The sequence below is a fragment of the Cololabis saira genome, chromosome 17 (genome assembly GCF_033807715.1).
Source record: "Cololabis saira isolate AMF1-May2022 chromosome 17, fColSai1.1, whole genome shotgun sequence".
NCBI classification, from domain to species: Eukaryota; Metazoa; Chordata; class Actinopteri; order Beloniformes; family Belonidae; genus Cololabis; species Cololabis saira.
In genome coordinates this window covers 8243050-8269871 of record NC_084603.1, presented here as the reverse complement: position 1 = coordinate 8269871, position 26822 = coordinate 8243050, and the positions used below count along the sequence as shown (strand labels likewise).

General features: G+C 37.4%; 1 protein-coding gene across 3 annotated transcripts; it reads left to right on the top strand.

Annotated features, from left to right (window-relative positions):
- The first annotated feature begins 2478 nt into the window (after positions 1-2478).
- Positions 2479-25927, top strand: LOC133464021 (CSC1-like protein 2). 3 transcript variants are annotated; one of them, XM_061745943.1, is made up of 24 exons: positions 2479-2766; positions 10522-10743; positions 10905-10984; positions 13445-13486; positions 14649-14739; positions 14848-14885; positions 15007-15149; positions 16187-16238; positions 16334-16442; positions 16547-16617; positions 17150-17230; positions 17358-17481; positions 18282-18415; positions 18529-18666; positions 18931-19084; positions 19223-19329; positions 19447-19533; positions 19679-19744; positions 19898-20060; positions 21029-21134; positions 21285-21452; positions 21599-21714; positions 21812-21883; positions 22824-25927. In XM_061745943.1, exons 2-24 carry the CDS (start codon positions 10570-10572, stop codon positions 22998-23000), a joined length of 2493 nt encoding a protein of 830 aa, XP_061601927.1. In that variant the 5' UTR covers positions 2479-2766; positions 10522-10569; the 3' UTR covers positions 23001-25927. The 3 variants fall into 3 exon arrangements, with proteins under 3 accessions (XP_061601927.1, XP_061601928.1, XP_061601929.1); XM_061745944.1 differs by lacking the exon at positions 13445-13486; XM_061745945.1 differs by lacking the exons at positions 2479-2766; positions 10522-10743; positions 10905-10984; positions 13445-13486 and adding an exon at positions 13502-13844 and having other exon boundaries at positions 14627-14739; positions 22824-25924.
- Positions 25928-26822: the final 895 nt, after the last annotated feature.

The following is a 26822-nucleotide window of genomic DNA, read 5'->3' as shown; positions in this document are numbered from 1 at the left end:
GAATCGCCTTAATTATCTCAACCTTTAAAAATACATACACAAAATTTGTTATTTTCTATATAATACATTTTGGGAGACTGGGGTTTTTATTTATTTAAAAGATCAACCATAATGAGACCAAAGATTAGTAACAACATTGATTTTGATGCCTTGTTTTGAACTTTTTTTTAAATTTGTTTTATCATTGAAAAATTAACTAGTTTTTTAAGCATAGGCTTATAATGGGAAAATGGTGCAATCTCATGGTACCCAGTAAAAATTACAAATATTTACTATTTTTCTCCAAAAGACAACCGACATTACTGGATTTACGATTATATTGTAAAAAAGCTGAGATTAACAGAGATGGTTGTGATGGGACTCAATGGGAAATTGTCTGCCTCTAATAATGACTCGAAAGGGTTGTAACTTTTAAATCTGACAAAAATGAAAATAAAAAACAACAAAGCATCAAAGTCAAGTATTTCTATAGCCTTATCGTAGGAAGTATTTCTATAGCCTTACCGTGCATCAATTTATGTCAATTCAATCAAATCAATAAACAAAAAAATATATCTTTAGTTTGCATAGTGCCAATTCCCAAAATATTAAGCTTATAACCTTTTATAGAGAACAATTTTCCACATCACAATTGTGCAAGTAGATCTGCATGCATTCACTTATACATTTAACTTAATTTCAAATAAAGAAAATCTATCTGAAGCAACAAGAACTAAAACATGTTTTAATCAGAAGTATATTTCAGTGATTTTTGTAGCTCCATTAGTTACTGTGTCAGTAATACTTGTTGGTTTTATGAATTTGATTAGAGAAGATTACCCAAATGACACATTTCTGAGACATATAGCAATACAGACAGAACTTAATTTTTTTTCTCTCTCTCTAATTTTGATAATTTGAAGCTATCTTGCTGTAAAAGTTCAGCAGCTTTCCGAATTATAATCTCAACGTGAACATGGTATTCCTGAAAATTAGTGAATATGAAATTAGTGTGCCACTATCATATAACCAGTACTCAAGTTGTAAAAAAAAAAAATCAGGGGGGATGGTGGATTTTATCATATGGGGACAGATAATTTGTGCCGATTACAAATAATATAATATATTACAAATAAGAGCACTGACCAAAACACCTGCAGAAATACTGCAGGAATGACATAGCAGCAGTTAAATGCAGCCTTCTGTAAGCTTTAAATATCCACTGGGCTTACATCAAATACATCAAAACACAACAATAAAAAACTGTTTTCTGAACTTATCAATATGACCCTGTCCTTCACAGGATAAGTAAAATGGATTACTGCAAAAACTCATAATCTTAACAAGAATATTTGTCTTATTTCTAGTTAAAATGTCTCATTTTAGTAAAAAAAAAATCTCATTACACTTAAAAAACAACAATTTTCACCTGTTTCAAGTAGATTTTCACTTAAAATAAGTAGAAAAATCTGCCAGTGGAACAAGTTTTTTTTGCTTGTAATGAGAAGATAAATCTTGTCCCACTGGCAGATTTTTCTCCTTATTTCAAGTGAAAATTTACTTGAAATAGGTGAAAATTGTCAAATAAGTTATTTTTCTGGTGATGACTCTAAATGTTGCAGTAAAACCACATTCATTGATGAAATTACATAAGGGATGGAAAGGGGGGATGGCAGTTTTATTTTTATTTCAGGGGGGATGCCACCCCCCCTAACCCCCCCTCAACTCGAGTACTGCATATAACATTGGAGAAGATATGTAACAAAATGTAATTGTCTTATCAAATGTAAACAACAGGCTGTAGTGCAATTTAATATAAGCAGACCTTCATTGTACTTTAAAACGTTTCTTACCTAAAAGGCCTCTGGAGAATTGTGGAGGACGTCTCAACGAGGAGCCCAGAAATGGAGACAGAAAGCCGGTGCAGAGCCATAATTAAAGCATAAATGTCTGCAAAGAAAAGGTATACAGATTAGCAGCTAATGAGCCACGGGGTTTGATAACGACGCTGCTCGCATCATATTACTTTACTTGACCAGCTCAACACGAAGAATAGTAATCTCGGATTTATAAACTTGTTTTCTGGGATCAAAACAGAATAAATGCGTACACATTTATATAAAAAATCCTCAATATATTTATATTACCCTTCTATCACGCTGCACGCCAATGTCAAAAATGTTGCGTCATCAGTGGGCGACTAACCGGTTTAATTCGCCTAAATTGCGAATAATAGAAATTTCAACCGTGGAAAAATACTTTTTAATCGTATTTTCTGATATTCAACCGTTTTTTTCACGCAAAGGTTTTAATATAAAAAAAACACAAACCTTGCGCTTAACTTTTTATACGTCATAGAGATGCGCAGGAGAAGGCATAGAAATAGAGAGAATAGACACTGAACGAGAGGGACAATCGGGGACAACGAGGGATTTCGGCCGGCAGCGCGGTCTATGTGATGTATGTCTGTGTACGACACACTCTTAAACCTAACAGACTTTCCTGCAGTTAAACTGGTTGGGCTGGAGACAGACATGACACTGACAGCCTAGATCTGTTTATCAACAACTATTAACACCGTTTAGCTGTTCCCCTCGGATTTTCCTACATTTTTTACAGGCGTTTTTTTCTTTTTTTTCCTTTTACAGTCGCTGAATTTAGATTACACAACAGTTGTTGGAGCCTCCACCTGTTATCGGCTGATTCTGAGGGCTAAGTTGGCTAACGACTGCTAGCTTATATAAGCCAAGTGTGACTTTATTCTGTGCCTCGGCTGCGTGTGTCAAGGTAAGTTTTATTCCTCATGTTGGAACTTGAGCGTGATTGTTATATCATGACTAAAATAAACCTGTTACATCGCACTCTTAGCGGTAGCTACGCCTCTGGTGAACTTAGTAGAGGAAAACACATCCCGGCACCATTAGGCTAACTTATCCAAGTGTACCGAAATAACTGATTTAAAAAGTCATTTCTTCATAAAACAGTTGATTGTCAGTGCTATTTTTTCCTAAGGAGGCTTCAGCTTATACACGATGGTGACGCCTGGCTGTATGACTTGACAGTCACTGAATTCTCATTTATGTTTTCAAATGATCATTAAACTGAATGTCCAATTGTCTCTTTTAGGTCATTTAGATTTTTTTTTTTTCCGTGAAAGAATCTCAGCAGATAATAGATCTGTTTGTCTATTTACTGTACAGTGAGCGAAATAACCGGAGTGTATTCCCTGTCTTGTTTGACCTGACTTGGCCAATAAACACCGCGGTTGAATTGGTTTGATATTGGATATTCGACATTCAAAGACATCCATTTAACTTGTGATACATACCACTGATTTAGGTCATATTGCTTGTGATGTGTTCATGGTCATCTAGACTATATATCACAAGACTGTAATTATTATAAAATCATACTATGGGCTGATTTAATGAGGTTTAATGAATTCAACACCCATAAAACAATCGGTGTTATGTATCACAAGTTTTATGGGTGTTGAATTCAATAAATCTCATTAAATCAGCCGATAATATGATTTTATAATAATTAATCTCTTGTGATATATAGTCTAGATGACCATGAACACATCACAAGCAATATGACCAAAATCAGTGTTATGTATCACAAGTTTTATGAGTGTTGAATTCATTAAACCACATTAAATCAGCCCATATATATGATTTTTAAATCCGCCCATATATATGATTTTTTTTATATGATTTTTTTTTTTTTAATAATTACTGTTTTGTGATATATAGTCTAGATCAGTGTTTCTCAATCCTGGTCCTCGTGGGCCCCTGTCCAGCATGTTTTAGATGTTTCCCTCCACCAACACACCTGATTCTAATTAATGGTCCTAATTAGCTTGTCACCAAGGTCTGCACAACTCTGTTGATGACACAGGTACTTTTATCACGGTGTGCTGAAGCAGGGTAGCATCTAAAACATGCAGGACAGGGGTGCCTCGAGGACCAGGGTTGAGAAACACTGGTCTAGATGACCATGAACACATCACAACTGGTTTGACCAAAATCAGTGGTATGTATCACAAGTTTTATGGGTGTTGAATGTCCAATATCCAATATCCAATATCAAACCAATTCAACCGCGGTTAGATTTTTTCCGTGAAAGAATCTCATTAGATAATAGATCTGTTTGTCTATTTACTGTACAGTGAGCGAAATAACCGGAGTCAAATCCCCTGTCTTGTTTGACCTGACTTGGCCAATAAACCCGATTCTGATTCTAAAGGTCCTGTTTTATAATTAGTTTGTTTGTTTGTTTATTTCGGTCATTCACAAATTAAGAATTCAAATACAAAAAAATTAAAGAAAAGAAAGCAACAAATAAACATGAAGTTAATGCTAATATTGTATTATACCAAAATATATAAACAAAAAAAGACCGAAAAGGTGTAGGCTGCAGCTTAGCTTATTACACCTACCCTTTTATAATCAATTTCTGTCATCTCCTACAAATACCGATACAGAGCACTTCAATCAATTAAAAGGAAAACATTTCATATACTTTTTGTATATTGAAATAATTCAATTTACTGCATAGACCTGTTATGTATTTAAGTTCTGACACTTACATAAACACCCATACATATGATCATACTTAATGAGCATCTTGTTCTTCAATATTTTTTTAAATATTTGTTGTGTACTGCACTCTTTTAATTTCCATTTCCAAAACATTCCACAGATTAACCCCATAAACTGAAACACGTCTATGAATTTGTCTATTTAGCAAAAGGTTGAGGTCAGTGTTTTGACATGCCTGCAGATAACCAGTGCATGATCAGCAATTGTTCTTACGGAAATTAACAGTATCATTGTAAACTGCGGAACTTACTGACATGGGTTTTATCATAGACGGATGACTAGTCACTGCTCGACTGTAATAGTTAATGCTCTGAGTGTCTCCTTACTGTCTGCAGAGCCTATGAAGGGATAAGCCAGTTGGATGCTAGCGGTCATAGTATTTTGTACATGGGCAGTACTGTTGTACCAGGACATTGATGCATCTAGATTGAAGCTTTCCAGCAGGAAGTATCAGCCTGACATAATTCAACTCATCAAAATTTCATAAAAGCTGGGCAGCAAAGATCCCCTCCAGCACTTATCTTTCCTTAATGTCATATCGGATACTTTCCACTTGTGTTTTGCAGCTTTCCATGCTGAAAAGCTGTTAATCCTTGATGGATTCATTTCTTTGTCCTTGTAAATAAGTCATAAAATTGTATGGCAAATGTTAAGTGTTGCAAGAAGTTATATTCACCTTGAGACATTATATGGCATACTTGGATAACATTCACTTTGAATGAAATCATACATTCACGAGACTTGTAATGGACAGCTAATCATGGTCATTTATGTTAATAAAACAGTTTATTGATGTTAAGGGTTCTATGGATAAGAATCTATTTGTCCTGTCTTCTACAGTCAAAGAACCATCGTTTGATTGTACAATTCAGTTTTAGTATCTAGATTACTTTAACTTGGATAATGTAATAAAATAGATTGCTGCAACAGTAAGACTATTTTGTACTGGCTAACAGACTCTTGTCCCACTATCATCTTTAATTTCTTCTCGTAGTATATTTTTAACCCCATTATTAAATTAGAGTCCAAATATTTTCCCCCAACAAATACTGATTATGTATGCATGACTCTCTGACAGCACTGGAGATTTCACGTGAAATCCAACTATTTCTTTCAGGTTTTTGTAATTTTACATGACCCATTGAAATGTTATGCAACCATATTTCACCAACCCCATGGAATCTGTGATTGTCAATGCTCAGACAGCTGTCAATCATTTACATGCTAATACCCACAAGGCTAATAGAAGCAATATTTGTCTTTTCACCTTTTGGCATATAAAGAAGTCCTATTCCAAGTTTGATGTTGTTATGAAACAAAATCCGTATGCATTTAATTTTTAAAACATGTTTTTGATTGCACAATAGTAGTAGGGATGATATGTAAACAGTGTTTAACATATAGACTTTGAGCACTGGTAATATTGAGAAGTTGGTGGAAATATGTTGTTTACATAGCCCAGGTCTGCTTTTCAAGGGGTGTGTATTCTTTTTTTATTGTATTCATATTGGATTTTTGTTCCGAGCCCAAAGGATAAAAACTTGATAAAGAAAAAAAAATCTGTTTTTTATTTTTGAATATGTTCCAGTTAAAAGGTGAGGTCTTTGACTCACAATACTTGTTTAGTTGTTTTTGCTGCCAAATCTGAATATTGTAGTCGATGTGCTTGTGGAAGTAACGTTTTGCAGGTTGGTTTCGGTGGTAATAACAATGTTATTGAAGGTCAAAGCCAGTTTACTGTTGGTGACATGCATGTCCTTTTGTTAGAATCGGTTTTATGTTGTTAAGAAAGAAGAGGAGTCTTGCTTTACAGCAGCTGTTTTAGTTTATAGCCCACTGTTTTAAGACATTGAGCATAGCCTGCTCTTTTGTGTTTTTTTAATCTATATAACAATGATTCATGGTCGAACACTTTTTTTATGGTAAGTTGTGCATTGCCCCTCCATGCATCAAGGTAAAGGTACATGGACATCCAGGTAGGTGTTGATTCCAAAAGGGCTGCAGTCAGGTTCCTGAATGATGATGCAGTTTCAGTGGTTGCTTGTTCATGGTAGACCTGTTGCACCCCTATGCCCACATTGCTTTCTAAGGTTAATAGACATGCCCTTCCTGGATTTAGTTGTCATATGAGGCTAGCTTAGAGCTTAGGGATATGCTTGGGGATATTTAACAATATGACTTGTATATAATTATTGCAAATTAATGAATCAATCTCCTTTTTTTTTCTTTTTCTGCTATGAGATGTTGCGATGACTTAGAACATGTTAATGAACTAAAACCTGTTAAAACAAAACATTACCCAGATCTAGTTTTGTGAGGACTTGTTAGGGCTTGCTGATCTTCTTCTTTTTTTTTTTTTAAGGAAAGGGCTCTTACCCATTTTTAAAGCAACACCAAGTATATGTTAAATTATTGATTTCAATTTAATTTTAATAAATATTTTATTTTTTAAGAATACAGCTCTCATGACTGTCTCTACTACTCGCAAAAGCCAGCCAAAGTAACTTTGGACTTCTGTCCCGGTCCTCTGTTGCCACAGCTGCGTATCACTTAATGGCACTAGGTTGCACATCGACAACAATGGAAACTAGCTTGCAGAGCCACAGTGGCCCATCATGGCAAAGGTGACAGGAGGCTTAAGGAGGTAATGATGGGGGAGAAAACTGGAAATATGCTGTGCGAAAGTCCAAATGAGAGTAATTCCAAGGCGGGGTTGTATAAGCAACTGCCTCCTTTTCTGTACGGGGACAATCTGATTTACAATAGCAGTTTTTCCTTTGTTGTTGTGCGGAATTCAACAAACATATCCAGACAAAAACATTGAGGGGAAATACACATCCTGGCATGACTTTTCAGGGGAAACGTAGAGACAGTATGGCAGAGTTGAAGCTGTGGCAGGGTTTTAGAAATAGGGACAAGTGATGGAATGACTCCAGTTTAATTCTGCTTGATAGTGTTCAGTGCTTTGGCCCGAATGTTTAAATTGACTTCACGTTTTGAGATTTTAACATTAAGCTAAGAACCAACTGGATGTAACTACATGAGCCCCTGTGTACTTTTTTCTTTAGATTCCTTTGTACAGGTAGATGTCTTGTGTATTGTTTTGTTTTGAACTAACAGACTTATTTTAGATAGAGTTTAAGGTATGTATTTTTCTCTTCTTTTATACACTTACGGTAATGTTTATTTGTATTTTGAGAACATGATGATACTACAGGTCACAGGAGCCTGTGTGGCTGTTTGCACCAGGCAAGTGGAAAGCATGGCAGAGTGCTTCTGTGCACTGAGTCATCCTATCAAGGAATGACTTGGCTGTTAAAGGAAACCTCATACATACATAATTGATCCATCAGTAGATGTGCTGTTTTCTGAGTTCAACCTCAGTCAATTGATTGTGGATTAGCTTACTGTTGCTTCCAAAGTAGTAGAAGGATGCAACAAACATTGAAATAGCAATTTCAACTGACTGAAATACCATTATCAGTTATAGTTAACAGGGACTGTGGAGGTCTAAATCATCATCTTGAAGACCAACAGAACTTTAGTTGCCCCCATATGACTGCAAAGGAATCACAGGAGGTGATTTGGGACATGTAGGGCCTTTTCATCACAATCAGCAAAGTTATGATGCGACACAAAAAGGAGCAGTGTGATAAAATAACATTTTGTTGACTCCTCCAAAACCAGCAAGAAGACTGGATTCCACTGTAGGTCAGTGTCGTTTAAGGAAGTGAAACTGGAAAGGCTTCTATCACAGGACAATGACCCAGAACTTACCTTCTTCACATCTCTGCGTGTATCATCGTCTGTTATTCTGTCTTTCTCCCATAGTCTAAACATGCATGTTCTCTGTGTGGCCCTTGTTCAGGCTGTACCCCTTTGTTGAAGCAGGTATAGAACATACATGAATGGATTTAAACAACATTTTCTTAAATTGAAAAACTCAAAAATGCTTTATGAGAAAGGCAGGTCCCTTATCACACGTGTGATAGAGAAACATTTCAGTTGGATGGTATTGCAGTCTCTCGCAGTGCATCTGTGATGTGCAGCAGTGTCGAAGGCTCTGTGTGCTCCTTGGGTTGACACCGGTCCATTTGAACTCTGTGTCTCTATCAGTTTATTGTTCAGCTCTGGCTGCTTTCCTCTCCAGTGATGTCACAGCATTCCAGGGAGTGGATAAATGAGTTAGTGTTCAGGCAGATGAGCAGCATTGTGGATACTCATGATAGTAGTGGGTAGAAGGGCACAAGAATAGCAGTGCAACTGTGAAAACACACTCACTAGCTGTCAGTAGAACACCTACGTAACTTCTCCAAGCCTTTGGTCAGTTTGTGCTGCATGATCAACCTTTTGAAATGTCTAGTTTCTCTTTTGGTTTTAGCTTAGACAAATTGATTTAAAATGATGATGAAATAAACGTATGTTGTTGTTTTTTTTCTGTTCTACTCTCTTTTTTAGGACTACTCTACAGGATGTTGAATCTTTCCAAAGCTGTGACTAATGTGTCATCAGAAGAGTACATATATTGATTAGATGACTTTATAAATAATAGTTTATAGCCCTGTGTGGGCTAATGAAAGCTATACTTAGAATTAGGTAGTGTGGAATAAGCCGAGATGTACCGCGTATCATATTTCAGTTGTATGTGTGTGTGTCAAGTCAGGGCAAAAGGTCTTTATTCTTGTTCATTTTAGAACAAATTTCAAATACAAAATTTGAAAAAATACATTTTAAGGCTCTTGCTTTGTTTGGATCAGTATCAAGGTTGTATTTCTAATATGACTTATTCTAATACACATAACATGCTGGTAAATAAAAATAGTCTTTGATTGGCATTTAGTACAGCTACTTGCTTTGTTTTTGTACATTTAAAATCAGCAGAGAGTCTGTCACAAATTAAGCACAAGGCCATCCGGAGGGGAAGCTTGTCCCAACAGGCCGCATATTTACTTGTAACTACAGTATATTGCTCTTAAATCAGCAAGAGATCAAGTTTGAGCTGAAATGTCTGGTGGAATAAGAAACAGCTGTTCAGTGTCTGAACCCCTACCCCCCATTATATACATTTTACATTTTCAAAGTTGTCTTATTTAAATGAATTTCAGAGTTGATTGTTTTGGGGGGTTTTTGCCATTGTTTACTTTGTAAACAGGGAACAGAATATTTTACAACAAATGTATTTCCTTTCTGTTGACGTCTGTGTGGTCAAAGGCAACAGAAAAACATGTGACTAATGACGAAAACAAAAAAGCCAGGCTCAGACAGGGAGAAGTACGACGGAGTATTAGGGCCAAACTAAGACAAAAGAAAATTGGAAATTACGAGAATAAAGTCATAATATAATGAGAATAAAGTCGTAAAATTACGAGAATAAAGTCATAATGGTGCGAGAATAAAGTCGTAACATTACAAGAATAAAGTGGTAATTTATGAGAATAAAGTCGTAATATTACAAGAATAAAGTGGTAATTTATGAGAATAAAGTCGTAATATTACAAGAATAAAGTGTTAATTTATGAGAATAAAGTCGTAATATTACGAGAATAAAGTGTTAATTTATGAGAACTCGAAGAGCATCTTCTCCCTGTGTTAAAATGAGGAATATTGAGCATCTTGTGAAGTTATATTTATATATTTATAATATATTTAATATTACGACTTTATTCTCGTAATATTACGACTTTATTCTCAAAATATTACGACTTTATTCTCGTAATATTATGACTTTATTCTGGTAATTTTACGACTTTATTCTCATATTATTATGACTTTATTTTCGTAATTTCCATTTTTTTTGTCTTAGTTTGGCCCTAATACTCCGTTGTAGAGAAGTGATTTAAAAAAAAAAAAATGTCTTTCATGATGTAGTCAATATACAGCATAGACAAAATATCAATAATTTAGAGTAGTTGTAGTAAAATGTGTCTCCTCTTCACAGGTTATCAACATGCTACTGTGAGTGACGTACAGAGTATTAATACTTACAATGGCCATCTTGGGGGTTCAAGGATGCTCCAATCCAGAAAGCTGCCCGCCGACTCTTGCCCCCAACACCTCCAGGGAGTACTGCTACTCTGGTCGAATCCTCAGTACAGTGCTCCAAGGGCTGCCCTTCGGTGGGGTGCCCACTGTCCTTGCCCTTGACTTTATGTGTTTTTTGGTGAGTGTTTCTGTCAATTTGTGTTTTCATGATAAAATACTTCCAGCAATGGAAAATCATAAATGTATTGTAATGGTCGTGTAACTTGAGCAGAGAATATCTCTTTTACTTAAATAATGGCACTGGAGGCGTAAGAAGCTCTCTGTGTTTTTCCCTTCCAGGGGCTGCTGTTTGTGTTCTCCTTCTTGAGAAAAGTAGCATGGGACTATGGACGCCTCGCCCTGGTCACAGACGCTGACAGGTAAGAGACAACATGTCTTACAGAGTGGACCATACCGTTGTGGAGGCTTCCTGACTTGATAGGCCTCATAAAAACTAACTGACTTCTGTATCCACCATGTTTTTAATTTCTTTTTGTAAACATCAATCTTTTACACATGATAAAATGCCATATAAATAAACTGTTTTATTAACAAATAGGGTGTAGAATGTGAATGTTCCTATAGCTGTGAAATGTTTTTTTTTTTTTTTGATCATTTGCTAGGTTTAAAAAAAACCTTCATTTGATGGTTATTTCATTTTATTCATAAAAGATTAGCAGGGAAAAAAGGTGACAAAAATGTATGTTCTTTATATTTGTATTTATGTTCATATGAGCATATATTTGGGTGTTTGAAGTCTCCAACAACTCCAGAAATCTGAAACAGCACAACCCTGTTACTTTGAGCGTCCAAGGTGTGAAAATATGCCATTTAGTGAATCCCTCATGTGTTCAAGAGAGAGGTATGTCACTGACCCAGCTTGTGTAGCGCTATCCACCTCCTCGCCTTTATCTTCACGGGTGATCTGCAGCAAACCGGAACATCAAATGTTGCGTTCATCGTACCTTGGAAGTGGGGAGTTGAGACTCTTACCTCTGACCTACCTCTGGCTTTTTCCCTTTGATATGAACATATTTTCAACAGCAGTTATGTCAATCACTTATAGCTGTATACCTGTGCTTATTTATTTATTTATTTATTTATATATATATATATATATATATATATATATATATATATATATATATATATACTAATTAGGAGACCCCACCTCCACTTGGTGTACTTTTTTTTCCTGCCAGAAGTTTAGAATTTTTTTTTCTTTTTCTGTTTGCTTTCGAAAGTACCAAAGTACAACATCTTTTAGTGAAGCCTATTGATTTATTGTCCAGCAATCATTTTGATCATTACTAGAAAGCTGCTATCTGTTTCTGACTATATTCTTGTTTTCACGGTTGCCTTTACTTTTCAGACAGAACCAGACATCACGAGGTGTCCAATCAGGAAGTCGGTGTCAGCGAGTTTCTTTTAATGTGGATGCTGACGTTGTCTTTTTTTGTTTTTCTTTTTTTGTTGTTGCTTTTTTTTCAACATGAAATACTAATGTCAGACTGCTGATGAAATCAGCCCTAAGTAGAGAAGGAAGTAGGAGCTATATAAATAGTCGAGATACGCAAATATATTTGGAATTACCGATATACTGAGTAAAACTTCCCAGATTTAACACGGCACAGTCCTAAATCACAGTAGATTTATTCAGCCTCCCCATCGGTATCTCCTCCCACGACGTCAAATCTTATCCCATTTGCTAAACCTCCAAAGTGTCGAGTCAAATTCTATTTTGCAGTCATAGCTAATTAAATTTGCAGCAATGTTTTTCTGTTTCCTGTGTGAGCTTTCACGCCAGGAACTCCTTACTCTTTTATGGTAGTATTTAATTCAAAGCTTACTGAGTACTCTGTTACATTTTTATGGTCATCCAAGGCACGGCCCTTGGAGGAGAGGTGTTGAGAGCCTCACTTAATTTAATTTAAATTCAAAAATACTTAATTAATTCCCAAAGCGAAACTAATTATTATTTTATTATTAAAAGCCATATTCTATTAACAGAGGATTAAAGACATGATTTGAAAGGCAGCTTTTGTGCTGTATCTCTGTGGTAACGTGTCTAAAACATGTCAAACAATTTGACCCCAGTAAACTTGTAAAAAGGGGTCTCCTTGACCGCCTGTCTCCATCCAAGCCCCTTTGGCCTCCACTATTATATGGTGTCAGAAGTTCAGCTGTATTTGCATAATTTAAGACTGATGTCTTCACACTGATTGAATAATAAGAATCGCTATGGAGACTGCCAAACAGACACCTGTAGAAAGGAACTGATCATACTATTCTGTTTAAAGACTTCAACTCAATGAGGTAAAAGCAGAAGGCTGATGAAGTTGGTGAAACGTATCGGACATCCCTGCAGACCCCTTTGATTGAAGCCTGGAAAGTGCTTGACACAGTTCCTCTTTGTCTACATCCCCCCTCTGTGATTGTGCTGTGTTGCAGCTACACTATTTTTGCAGCTGTATGTGAGCAGAGAATGGGGTTGCAGCCTGGTGAGAGGATTGGGGGAGATTGCAGCATGGGACACATTTTTAACAGACAGGATATGTAGTTTGTAGTATTATTGCACTGTGTTGAATTAGATTCTTCTAACCTCTGGAGTAGGTTTAACACAACTAAACTTTGGTGATCAAAGTGCATGTTAGCAGAGGTACAAAAGTTGTGACAACCAGGTAGACTTATGGAAATGGAAACGTGATGTTAATGTATTTATTTAACTGGGAAATGTACCGCAGACTGAAAAAAGTGTCATTGGTATGCTTGTGGTGTGCCATGAGACTCTTTTGGCCAGCAGGGCTAAATGGCTTTATTTTGTTTTTTACTTTTGTCAGAAGAGCGGATCAACGGTACAGTCGTCTGGATGATCGGGAATAGTATGTTTTCTCTCCGATTCATTGTCTCAGAGCCCTTTTCTCCTCTCCTTTCCCCTTTGTTGTAGTTAACCTAACTCACAGTTCTTGCCCATTCTCTCCATATTGCAGTGGGTTTCAGCCTTCAGTGTTTTACTCTTGATGGTTTTCCTCCTCCAGGGTTTTCCCAGTGTCAGGCTGCTAACTGCTCTCCTCCTCCTCACCACTCTTATACTTCTGCTGTTAGGCGTCCCTGGCCTCTTTCACTGTCCTAATCAGATCTGTGTGTGCTAATCAGTGTATTGACCTCTTTATCAAGCATGAACTTCTTCTGTGTGAGCGTGCCGCATGAGCCGCACAGACAGGACGCTTACAGAGAGAGGTAATACTCCCTGATCTGTGGTTGTTCATAGACAGGCACTTGCATGGTGTACCTACCGGTACCTTTGCCTCCTTTTCTATAGTCTAGATGAGAAAAATGCTCCCCAAAGGAATGTGGGGGAGGAGGATTGATTATTTCAGCCTCAGGCCGTCTTGTCTCCTTGTACCGCTAGAGCGTTCTTAGAGCCCTGACTTGCGTCATACATTCATGTATGGTTAACAACTGATCCAATTCCAACAGAGCCTTAGTTATCTTCATATTTTCCACTAATGATTTAAATTGAACTCTTATGACCTCCTAATGGAGTACAATCAAATTTATAAATTGAAATGATAAGGTCTCGATGCTGTATTATATCCAAGCTAACCTGTGGCTCTGCTGGATAAACTCTATAAATTTACCTCCATCATCACTGGGTTTCTGTTGTTTCCTTCATGAAGGATCTTTTCTATGAAGCCCTGAGCTCTAATGTTTTACACTCCAACCTCTCCTTGTACCGTGAATGTGTACTCAACCTATGTAAAGTATCCTCTTAATCCTGAACACTGCATGAAATGTGGCTGCAGAGATTCCCTCCGTGGTATCCTGGTTTACCAACCCAAATCCTCTGGGCAGGCCACGTGTTAAAACAAGAGGGAATCTCTTCAGTTCATTTCAGGGTGTATTTGCCTCTTGTCTTTTGTATTTTCATACTCGAGGTAGAACAACTGCACTCAAACACAGATAACTAACATCCACTGAGAATACATGGTGCTGCTCAGTTGTTGTGTAACATCATGCAGTTGTGATGTTTTCTGCTTATAGTATGGCTTCCGGCATGACGTCAGAGACCTCTGAGCGCTATGAGCGCCTCACCTCAGTTTCCAGCTCAGTGGACATTGACCAGAGAGACACGGTGAGTATAGCATATCATGATCTTCAAAATGAAATGTACTGCTTGTTCCTTAACAAAAATGATGAAACACTTCAGTTCTCTAAATACACTCATACTTTTTGTTTTTAGGGCTTCTGCTCGTGGCTGACTGCCATCTTTCGGATCAAGTGAGTCCGCCTACTCATATGTTGGAAATGAGTTGTTGTAAAACGAATGAAAATGGCTATGGGAGATTTCTCTGTTTTGAACTGCTATAAAGTATTTGCTGCTTTGGTTTTCTTTCTGCAGGGAAGATGAGATAAGGGACAAATGCGGGGAAGATGCAGTGCATTACTTGTCCTTCCAGCGACATATCATTGGCCTGCTGGTAATCGTGGGCGTGCTCTCTGTGGGCATCATCTTACCTGTCAACTTCTCTGGAAACTTACTAGGTGAGTAATTCTGAATGTATGCTGAAAGTCTGCATTTCTTTTAGGTTGTAAGTTTTATTTTCCCCTCACATGTGTTGATAACCTTGTACTTGGTTACTGCATGGTCACAGTTTGTTTTTCTTATTGTATTTAAGTTTTCTTTATGCTCAGTCTGTTTTAACTGTACATATACACAAACATTAAACTCCCAATTCTGTCTGTATTTTTTTTTCTTGTATCTCTATGAATACATTGGGTAATTTTATTTATTTTTCTATTTATTGTATTTATTTTGTAGAATTATCTTTTTTTTTTTTTAAATTGTATAAATCTATTTGTTTTAGTAATTGTTTTGATTCTTGGGTTGCTGCAGAGATCTCAGAAGAGTAGTATTAATAAATATACGAGATCAGTCATCAAGGAGTTAAGATTTTGTGTAAATCTGAGATAATGCAAGGTCATTTTTCAAAATAGGCAAATTCAAAATTTTCAAATTCATTATTTCTCTATTGCCTCTTTGGTCCAATATCCTAGTTGTAATTTCATAAATCTTTAGATTAATGTAGCTTGTTTTCATTCATATAATGATGTTCATTCAAGATAATATTCATGATTTAAACTGACTGTAAATCAACAACCCTTTTCAAACTGAACTACAAGCGTGACTGAACTTCTGGACTTTATTTTTCAAAAGAAGAAATGCAAGTTTTGAAGCTGTGTACAATAACAAACAAGGCAGTGAACTTCCACTGCACAGTTTTTATGATCTATCCTTGGAGAACAGCTGTCTACATGCAGTAATACAGTTTGTCTGCTCTAAAAGTAGATGCAGTACTTTCTTTTTTCTCTTAGATCACTTTGCCTTCTGTGAAAGATTAATTGCAAGTTTTGTAGCTAAAAGGAAATTACAGGAGTACGGGGTCTTGCACTTCTATTTTTTGATAAGTTTCTCTTCCCGTTTTTAATCATGATACAGATTCACATCTGTGTTGCACGCAGTGTTGTAGGAGACCAATGTTTCAAAAAGTGATTGTCTTGAGTGTTTTTTGTTTCCACAGAAAACAATGCATACAGTTTTGGGCGAACCACTATAGCAAATTTGAATGCAGAGTGAGTGGTACTTGCACTACTCCTTTATCAATCATTAACTGTTCTTTGGAGATATACTTTGCAGAGATAAAAGTTTTCACGTTTTCTCTCCACAGTAACGCACTACTTTGGCTGCACACTACCTTTGCATTTCTCTACCTGTTACTCACGGTGTACAGCATGAGACGGCACACATCCAAGATGCACTACAGAGAGGATGATCTGGTATGCTTTCATAAAAGTGCTCAGTAAGCCGTCCCTTTTTGTACATACTGTTGGGCTGTGTACTTTTAATGATGACATATTTCTTTGCTTTCATTGTCATGTAGGTGAAACGCACTTTATTTGTTAATGGCATTTCCAAATATGCAGAGGAGGCCGAGATAAGGCAACACTTTGAGTAAGCATTCCTCAGGAAACTCTTTCACCACAATTATCTTTCACTGCTTGAATCTGTCTGCTGTTAGTCAAGGTGCACTGCTCCGTCATGGTGCCAGTAAGCTATGCCGTAACTGTATTAAGATGTATGAGGACCATGCCTTTTCCTATTAAAACAGATATCTTTCCTGGTCCTTATGGCTGCGATCAGACAATGGCAAGCTTATATGTGTAATCGTCCATAATAGAAGCCAGATGAGTGGAGTTAAGCAAGTCATGTGACAAGATGGCCTGAGACTACGGCAGAGTTTGATTTAATTCCTACTCAGCCAAATACTATTAACCAAAACCTTTTATTTCCTCTTGAGCAGGAAAAAAAAGTCTGCACACATGAAGCCAATTTTAGAAGAAGAGGACAATAGGTTATTTTATCTTGCACATAGTTGAAATGAAGGACAAATCCACTGTAAATTAATTTTACGTATGAATGTGTGACTTATTTAGAGCTTCATTGTATTCAGTTCTCACACTCCTGTGCTGCATCCATGTTACAGGCAGGCGTATGAAAACTGCACTGTGCTAGAGGCTCGCATCTGTTATAATGTGGCCAGGCTGATGAGTCTCAACTCTGAAAGGTATCAGTGTTACATTTTTATAAGCCAATTGTCACATTTTTGGTGTGTACTTCAGAAGCTTCAGATTTTCTGCCAATAACAAAAATAGCTTTCCGTCCATCTGACACAGCTGATGTTTTGTGTGCAGGAAGAAAGCAGAGCGCAGCAAGAAATTCTTTGTTGACCTGCAGACCAAGGAGCATATTACCACTATGATCAACCCAAAGCCCTGTGGACATCTCTGCTGTTGTGTCATCAAAGGGTGCGAACAGGTCAGAAAGACGTACCGTAACCGTGTTTTGCCATAACACTAACCCCGGTGTGCTGATGAGACTATACTTGATGCATACTGTGAGAGAGAATGCAGGCAAGGACCACATTATTGGTTTTTTTTTTTCATTCTTGTGGAGGCAAAGCAAGAAAAAGGGTGTATTACAATTAATTTGTGACGAATTCTCTTCAACTGGCCCCAGAAAACCTGGTATTTTAACTAATCCTCTTTAATAATATCTGAAAACGTTTTTATTATTTTGTAACTTATATATAATTAGCCACAATTCTTATGTCGTGACTTTTGTGTGGTTGTTGTATATTAAACGGTGATGTCACATGCTGTGACACATGACAGTGGCTGGATTAAATGAACTAAATTAGTGTAAATGTAATGACTACAAAAATTGTGAAATTCTAAGATTCATTTTAATAAATTCCATGTGACCACAGCCACCATAAAAGGTTTTTTTTTTTTTTTTTTTTTGAGGACACACAAAGTCAAATTAAAATAAACAAATTAGGACTGAAATGACATCTTGAAATATAGCTGCACCGATCAGTCATTTCAAATGAAGTACAGTTTTAACAGTTTTTATTGATGTTTTGGTTGTTGGTATCAGAATCATCTCATGATGAGCTCTTTGCTTTCAAAGATCCGTGGCTAGCGTGTTGCCTCAACTGATGACGCTGGAACGTGCTCTGAAAAATATTTGATTAGGTTTAGGCTACAATGCTGTTGAGTGGCCTCAGAAAAGGAATTGGAGCCCAAAATAAATAAAACTCAACAAATGTCTCATAGGAGGAGGCTGTGAGTTATTACACCAAGCTGGAGGCAAATCTGAAGGATGACTACAGGAAGGAGAGAGAGAAGATTAACAGGAAACCATTAGGAATGGCCTTTGTCACCTTCCAGAATGAGTCCATCACTGCCACGTAAGTACATTTACACATGATGGTGGGGAGCGTGTGGTTTTGAGATGATGTTTGAACTGTTGCTTTTTGCTCACTGTTATCTGTTCTTTATTTGGATGGATCTCTGTCCTCAGAATTTTAAAGGACTTTAACGCCTGCAAGTGTCAGGGCTGTCACTGTCGTCGCGAGCCCAAGTGCTCTCAGTTCAGCTCCAAGCTGCACACGCACTACTGGACCGTCGGCTACGCGCCCGATCCACAGAACGTCTACTGGTAAGAACACATACTCGTCACATTTTGAAAACAATGGGCACATTATGGCAGAACGAGATTACTGCCAACGCGGAATGGTTTATATGGAGCACTCTAATGTAACTGGGGAACAGTAATCTGCCCAGCATATTTTGACAAGACGGTCCGACCGTAGGTGATGTGTTAGTTTTTTAGCTGCAGTATCAGTTTACTAGCCAGCTGTGTCCATAACTGCAAGTAATCCCACTGTGTAAGTCTATCCGTTATGCAACCCTTTTCCCACAGGGAGCATCTGTCAGTGGGAGGATTCTCATGGTGGCTCCGCTGCTTCATCATCAACTGTGTCCTCTTTCTTCTGCTCTTCTTCCTCACCACCCCAGCTATCATTATCTCCACTATGGACAAGTTTAACGTAACCAAACCAGTGGAGTACCTAAATGTGAGTGCTCAAAACTGCCTCATACTTTGTGTCACGCGTGTACATATCCATGCATTTATATTTGTGCTAATGCAGAAGTAGTTGGACCATTACAAGAGGGACGTTTTAAAAAAAGCATCTTGTTAATCTGTCTTCCAGAACCCAATCATCACCCAGTTCTTCCCCACACTTCTTCTGTGGGCTTTCTCCGCCTTGCTTCCTACTATTGTCTACTACTCTGCCTTCTTCGAAGCACACTGGACCCGGTATGGTTGGCAGTATTTGCTTATAGTAGATAGTGTGGCTTTATTAATATTTGACGTGTAAATATTATGTCCTGCATGAATTCCATGTAATTGTTATTTTTTTGTTTATTTGTGCAGATCGGGGGAAAACAGAACCACAATGCATAAATGCTACACTTTCCTGATCTTCATGGTCCTGTTGCTGCCCTCCCTAGGACTCAGCAGGTATAGCATATTCTCTTTTTTTTTTTTTCAATCTTCTCAGCATTACAAAGAAGTGTAACATTAATTATTTCAGTTTTGTGAATTTCGGTCTTAACCTCAAATTTCTATTACCCTGCTTTTTTTTTCCTCTCTCTCTCTCTTTCAGTCTGGATGTTTTCTTCCGTTGGGTTTTTGACAAAAGTTTCTTGGCAGATGCTAAAGTGAGATTTGAGTAAGTAGCTTTCTCTTATCGATGTTTTAGTGCAACTTTAAAGCACACAGTTGACGGATAAAAGCTGAATATTTAAGGAGTTTAAAATGCACGGAGAACAAGAACAGTGTGATTCGTTCGTCGCTGATGCCTTCCTCTACTTTTGCTCTCTAGGTGCGTATTCCTCCCTGACAATGGAGCCTTCTTTGTGAACTATGTCATTGCATCTGCATTCATTGGTAATGCCATGGACCTGTTGAGAATCCCTGGTCTACTCATGTACATGATACGCCTCTGCCTGGCTCGCTCTGCCGCTGAGAGGAGGAACGTGAAACGGGTAGGTGTTGCACCTGCATGAGTACGTTAATTGGCAGAGGTGTCGAAAGTATTCACATTCATTACTCAGGTAGAAGTATAGATACTAGAGTTTAAAAATACTCCTGTAGAAGTTGAAGTATCAACTCAAGTTTTTTACTCAAGTAAAAGTATAAGAGTACTGGTTTCAAAACTACTTAAAGTATAAAAGTAAAAGTAATGTAAGGGGGAAAAAAGCCGTTAAGGACAAAATCCATTGAAAATGAATGCATCTTAGTATAATGCAAATATATTAAAGAACCATATGTGTACTATTGAGCATTGCGCTACAGAAACCGGAGATAAACACCGGCTCTATGGGCCACAAGGCTCAAAAAAGGACATACAACAATTGAGCATTAACATGTGTTTCAGAGAGCAGAAGATATGATGACTAGTTGCCTATAAGTATTGTAATGGTGCAAAAAGTCAAACTTCAGAGGCTTCAGTTGCAGGAATCTGAGGGCAACGGATGTAAGAACAAAACTGGACAAGAACATCTGAAACAACCACAACCAAATTCACTCTGCAAATTCACTGCAATTTTTAAAGGCCGAAATGAAATAGAGTAACGAGGCTGTTTTTAAAATGTAAGGAGTAAAAAGTAAAAAGTTGTCTGAAAAATAATTACTCCAGTGAAGTATAGATAACCAAAATTTCTACTTAAGTAAGGTAACGAAGTATTTGGACTTCGTGACTTGACACCTCTGTTAATTGGAGACTTAATTACGTCACTTTAGTCCTTCTCTTACGTGAGCGTCTTCTCCGACTGAATCACGAGTCTTGTCACTACAGGATAATAGTTTACATAAATGGATGAGCATGTGGATGCATTAATACTTTTAATTTAAAGAAAAAATAATAATGATTATTAAATGCACCTCTGGTTTTTCATATAAAGCTCATTGTTAGAACTGACCTGAAGATTTAATATTTGTTTTGTACCTTTAGCACCAAGCCTATGAGTTCCAGTTTGGGGCAGCGTATGCATGGATGATGTGCGTCTTCACCGTGGTCATGACCTACAGCATCACCTGCCCAATCATCGTCCCTTTCGGTGAGTTGTGCTGTTTACTCTACTCTTGTATCTGCAGGACGGAGCGGAGGCCAGGCGGCACTCAGGGCTTCTGTTCTTTATCCGGAGGTTTATCAACAGGACAAAGTGGATTAGTCCTGCTGATTTCCTTGTCTGTCATCCCTGTTGCAGGTCTGATGTACATGCTACTGAAACACCTCGCAGACAGGTACAACATGTACTACGCCTATCTGCCAACCAGACTGGATAAGAAAATTCATTCTGGAGCTGTCAACCAAGTGGTGGCTGCCCCCATTCTCTGTCTGTTCTGGCTTTTGTTCTTCTCCACTGTCCGCTCGGGTAAGAAGACAGCGCCGTCTGCTGGACATTATTGGGATTACACATGCTTGTGCTATTTTTTGTTTATCTCCCATTTTGATTCTGACACACAATGAAGAACAAAGAATCATCAAATACATCCTGCTTTCCTTTTCTCCCCCTCGCAGGGTTTTCTGCGGCAACGTCCATGTTTACCTTTGTGGTTTTGATAATCACAATCATCATTTGCCTGTCTCATGTCTGCTTTGGACATTTTAAATATCTAAGTGCTCACAACTATAAGGTTAGACATTTTTAATATATTCATTTCCTGAATTTTCCTTACTAGTATTTCAGATTGCAATTATAAACAACTGCTTATGTTGTCTGTTTTGCACCAGATTGACTCCCAGGATGTAGACGCCGGGGAGAATGGACGCCCGGTGTGCAGGACTACTGCGAGCAAGGCAGCGGTAGGCTTACAGTCTTCAGTTTTTGTTTTTATATATTGGCTCATGTCAAACAGCAAATAGTCCAACAGATTGCTAACTGTGAAAGTTGAAGCAAATAAGAAAGTGGGTTGTACATTTTCAGTTTACTGCAGAATGATCTCTTCTAAACTTAAACTTGGCCTTTGACAGTGAAACTTCAGCAGATTAAATGTGGTTATTTGGAGGACTTCCTTTAATAGTTAAAACACACACTTAAATGAATGGTTTATTTCGGACAGAATACATTGAGACATTTACATGTTCATTTCACAAATAAAATAAAAGGTAAATAGAAATGTCCGAAAAAGGAGTAGGCTGAAGCCAAGGGCTTATTATAGCCTATCCTGTGCAGTGTATATCATTCACACAATATGGCATCCGGTGGATGATAATACACAAATAAGAAAATAAATCTATAAAAAGAAAACAAAAAGAAACTGTCATTGCATTATGTTATATAAAAATAGTAATACCAATAATGCAAAAAGGGGTATATAGTGGTGCTATTTTCATGTTATACCAACATAATTAACAGATTTCTTTATAACTGTTTATCGTTTTATATTTAATATATGTTAATATATAACTTTTTTTGAAAACATAAATTGAGGTACACATTCTTAAATCCTTCTTCACCCCCACTTCTACCTGGACAAGAAATTGCAGCATCAAAACTGAAGCAGAAATGTAATTTCTTCATCACGTGGACTTTATCTCTTCTAATGATGATGTCCATCTCAACTTAGGACTGTAAATCAGTGGTTATAATAATGAGAAAAGCTGTAGTAGTCTCTTCATCTTGTTTATAAATACAATATGAATAGACTTTAGAGTAAACATTTGAAATAGACCCAAATTTGTGCCTCTGTTTTGATGAAATCGATATGACAATCAAACACTCCGTTTTTTCTGTCTTCTCCAGCAAATGTACATCGCTCAGGTACTTCAGGACCCGGGATCAGAGGAGGCTGGATCAGGCAGCGGGGACGACGGTCAGGGGTCCTCGCAGGACGAAGACATAATCAATGTTCAAAATGGCCTGAATGAGGACTTCCAGTCTGGTGAGGACAGCCTCATTGATAATGAGGTGCGGCATTGAAACGGCCAGGAAGAGGATGGAAAAACGGTTTAGTCTAACTTAATGAGTGCACTGAATATGTGAATTAAATATGGAACTGAACCAACAGTTCTCCAAAGCATCTCAAGCTCCACAGAGGGACCTTACACTAACTAACATAAGCACACATGCTACTAAGGATTAAATGGATTCTCTCAAGGAGATTTTCTTCATTGGGTCTTATCAAACTACATCTTCTGTGTACCTGCAGTGGCTATGTACTCTGACAATAGATGGGCAGCAACATCCGTCTGTTCTGAAGAAAAAACAACAACAACAAACTGTGGCGCACCCCAAATCACTGCACATGGACCAATGGAAAGAAAAGACACTAATGCACACACAAAGAATTGTTTGCCTTTTCTTTGAAGGGGAGGATGTTCTCTATATTCCCTTAACTTTATTGCACTTGAATGAAAGAACCTGTAAGTTTTACTACGGTACTGCAGTTCAGCATGCATATTAAAAGGAGTGAGGGATTTTTCTATCTCCCATAATCCTTTGCCATTATCTCTAACTGTCTGCTCGAGATGTTAACCATTACTAAGCGGCTTATGAGAGACCAGAGCGAGACTGTAGATCCCATGTTAGCAGATACTTTAGCATATGCAGATGTGATGGTCTTTAAATTGTTCTTTCAACTTCATAGAAGTCTTTAAAGAAAACACAATTAAAACATTTATTCCTAACACTCCTGGAAGCTTTGAAGTAATTAAAGCTGCGAAAAAACTCTGGATTTGTAAAGTAGCCTATTTTGCCTTGATATTTATTTGTAGGCATGGATTTCTTTTTTTAATTCTGCCGAGCCCAGTATATACCCCGTAACTACAGTATGGAAGTAGACTATTCCATCTTGGCACACTACACTGGTAGAAGAGATGTGTTTGTTGTTCAGTCTCTGAGCCTTTGTTGAGACTGCTGTTGGACTGCTGCTACTGACGCTGCCCCGCGCGCGGCTGCTGCGGGAGCGCTGGAGACCGACAGCACGGGGGTTTGTTCGTGTTGTTCACAACAGGGAGAGTGGCCTCGCTTCGGTTTTCCAGGGTCTGTTTTAGATCATGCTCAGTGTGACCCGTTCTGTTTCAAGTATTTTCATTTACGTGTTTTTGTTTTGTTTGTTTTGTTTTTTAATGTTAATGTTTACGTTTCCTTCTAGAGATATTGCAATTAGCATTTAGCGCAGACGGCTGATGTTAGTTTGACGTAAATGAAAGTCTCATTAGTCTGTCAGGCCTTCTGCGGTTCTAACGTATCTTATTTAGACACTTCATCAAATAGGTAACATATTGTACATTCTCTTGGTTAGCGAGTATTGTTACAACTTCCCATTTATCAGTACTTTTATGTTGTAGGATTTTTTTAAATATAAAACTGTATAAAATCTTGGCTGCACATGAGAGTTTAGCAGTTACAGTTGATGACCAGTGAATGAATTCCAGATCTGTTCATCTTTACTTGGAAAGGAACAAAAACTAATTTGCGTTACTTCTCCTTTAGTTCTAATCAAAGCATCAGCTTTAAATCCTACGGTATCACAAATGCAGGTTGATTGCTACAAGGCCCTCGGCCGTGTCGGGAAGCCTGCACTAAACTCCACACTGGATTGCGGAGCATCCAGAATAAATGTTTAACATATCCCTAATCTGCCACAACTACATTATACTGTTCTTTTTTTTTTTTTTTTTTTTTACTCTCATTAAAACACCAAGTCATTAATTGTATTATTTTACAGAAAATCCCATGTATTTATTACCTCAGTCAGGATTTCTCTAACTTCTTGTCACTTTATTTTTTCTTTACTCAAGACAACACTATGAGCTGCCCCATTAACAACTTTTCTTTTTCTTGGATACAGCAAGGCAAGAACCACTATAATTTGTCACTGTGGACCAGTTTTTACTATTACTAACATGAGACACGATAGGAAACCCAGCTACTTACTGAACTATTGTGGGAAATATGCACTAATCTTCCTGTCACTTGAATGACTGACGAAGAGGAGCACGCCACCGTGAGTGTGGTAACTACGACACTGAACTGTTTCCATACTTTATATCAGCACCACGTTTGTATAACTATGGTACTAACAAGAGATATGTTTGACACCACTGTGCCTGGTGCTCTTCTCGTCATGATGTGGGGATTTCTTTTTTTTTTTTTTTTCTCCTTGAACCTCTGGGATGTCTGTGAATCTCTGAATGTGTCCTAAAATAACAACTACTGTTCAGCCCTGATGGCGAGGCTTCAAATCTCCGCTTGTCTAACAGCTCCTCTTTTTTATATTTAAGCGCTGAATGTAGGTTTATAATACCAAAAATCTTTGTCCGATAAATGTGGCCTAAGTATTAATGCAACTGCTGTATTTAAACAACTTTGAAAGGGCGTTTCTCTTGCTAATGAGTAATTTAACGTTTCATACTGTAACAGAAGTCACTGGTATCCAGCCCACGTGGTGGCATTTAATTTGCAAACACTGTAGATCTGCTCTTGTTGGTTGGACCTCAAGCATCCCAAGCCCTTGTGAAGGTGGTTTGTTTTAATTCAGCTTATCTTTATTAGTTCTCTATAGTCAGCCAAAGTCACTGGGGTGGAAAAAGTGTTGCTTTTGTAAACAGCCAAGCTAAACGGATGTTATCAGCTTGTTTGTACAGTAATATGTGTTCAGAAGGGTGGTAAAACTGGAGGAATGTGTTTTTGTGTGCCCTGCTTTTTTCTTTTTTTTTCCTTTTCTGGATGTTTCTCGATAAGAACAATAGCAGATCTCCGCGTTTCCCTGTCTCATTTTGTCATTCTTTTCAAAGGGCCGTTTGTACAACGGATATACGATGTATATATCTGTTCTTCTGCCAAGCTCTCAACAATAAAGCTGCATTTAATCAAGTCTGTTTAGCAGAAGAGTTTCTGTTTAACCTGACCCTCTTGTAGTTGTGAAAGTCGTAAAATCTCTTATTTTTTATTTTACTGTTAGTTTAACTTTTCATATCTTTGACAAAATCAGCATATGTTCAGTGATTTTTGCTGCTTAAGTCTGAGTTGATCTTCTACTTAAGACTGATGTTTTCTAGATGCTGCCTAGCCTTAGGAAACATTGAATTATCGCCGTGGGCAGCAACATGTCAACTTGTGCCAACAAGTCAAGTTGGTCTCCGGCTTCAGATGTGACTCGTGATAACTTTGAACCTTAATTCAACACAATCTGAGAACGTCCTCTGAACTTGTGTTTTTATAAGAGGAGAATTCAGGAAAACAGCTATTCTCACCCTGCAACCTGCATTATCTTCTCAGAATTAAAATACCTACATTCATTTAACTAAATATGAAATGGCTATCGTTCAGCTCATTGAACTCCTTGAGTTATTTTGAAAACCTTTCATCTTATCTGCTTTTGATTGTTATGAAAGTTATGAAATATAGACTGAGGAACTAAAACTAACAAGAACTTAGAAACTCAGAGCAGAGAGGAGCGTCTCCAGTAAGATCCCTGGAGCAACACAAGCAAAGTTTATTATTATAGCACAATTCAACACAAGGTAATTCAAAGTGCTTTACATCAACATTAAAAGCAGCGAGACACAATTAAATACTAAATAACAAATAAAATGACAAAAGAGGTAAAATAATAAAAAGCACAAGTTGTTAAAACGTAAGGGCAGTAGATTATTTAATTTAAGAGTACGCTTCAGTAAAAGGTAATGGTGTCTACAAAAAGCTAATTAGCCATATTTAATACTTTTTCTTTAATGCTTACATACACTGCTAACAAATAGTCGGAAGCCCACATTTGAGGGTGATATGAAATGAGCT

Coding starts and splice junctions, on each gene's coding strand:
- LOC133464021 (XM_061745943.1), top strand. CDS start 10,570: ATGGCCATCTTGGGGGTTCAAGGATGCTCCAATCCAGAAAGCTGCCCG. Junction 19,085..19,222: donor AACCAGTGGAGTACCTAAAT/GTGAGTGCTCAA, acceptor TCTGTCTTCCAG/AACCCAATCATCACCCAGTT. Junction 21,453..21,598: donor CTTCTCCACTGTCCGCTCGG/GTAAGAAGACAG, acceptor TCCCCCTCGCAG/GGTTTTCTGCGGCAACGTCC.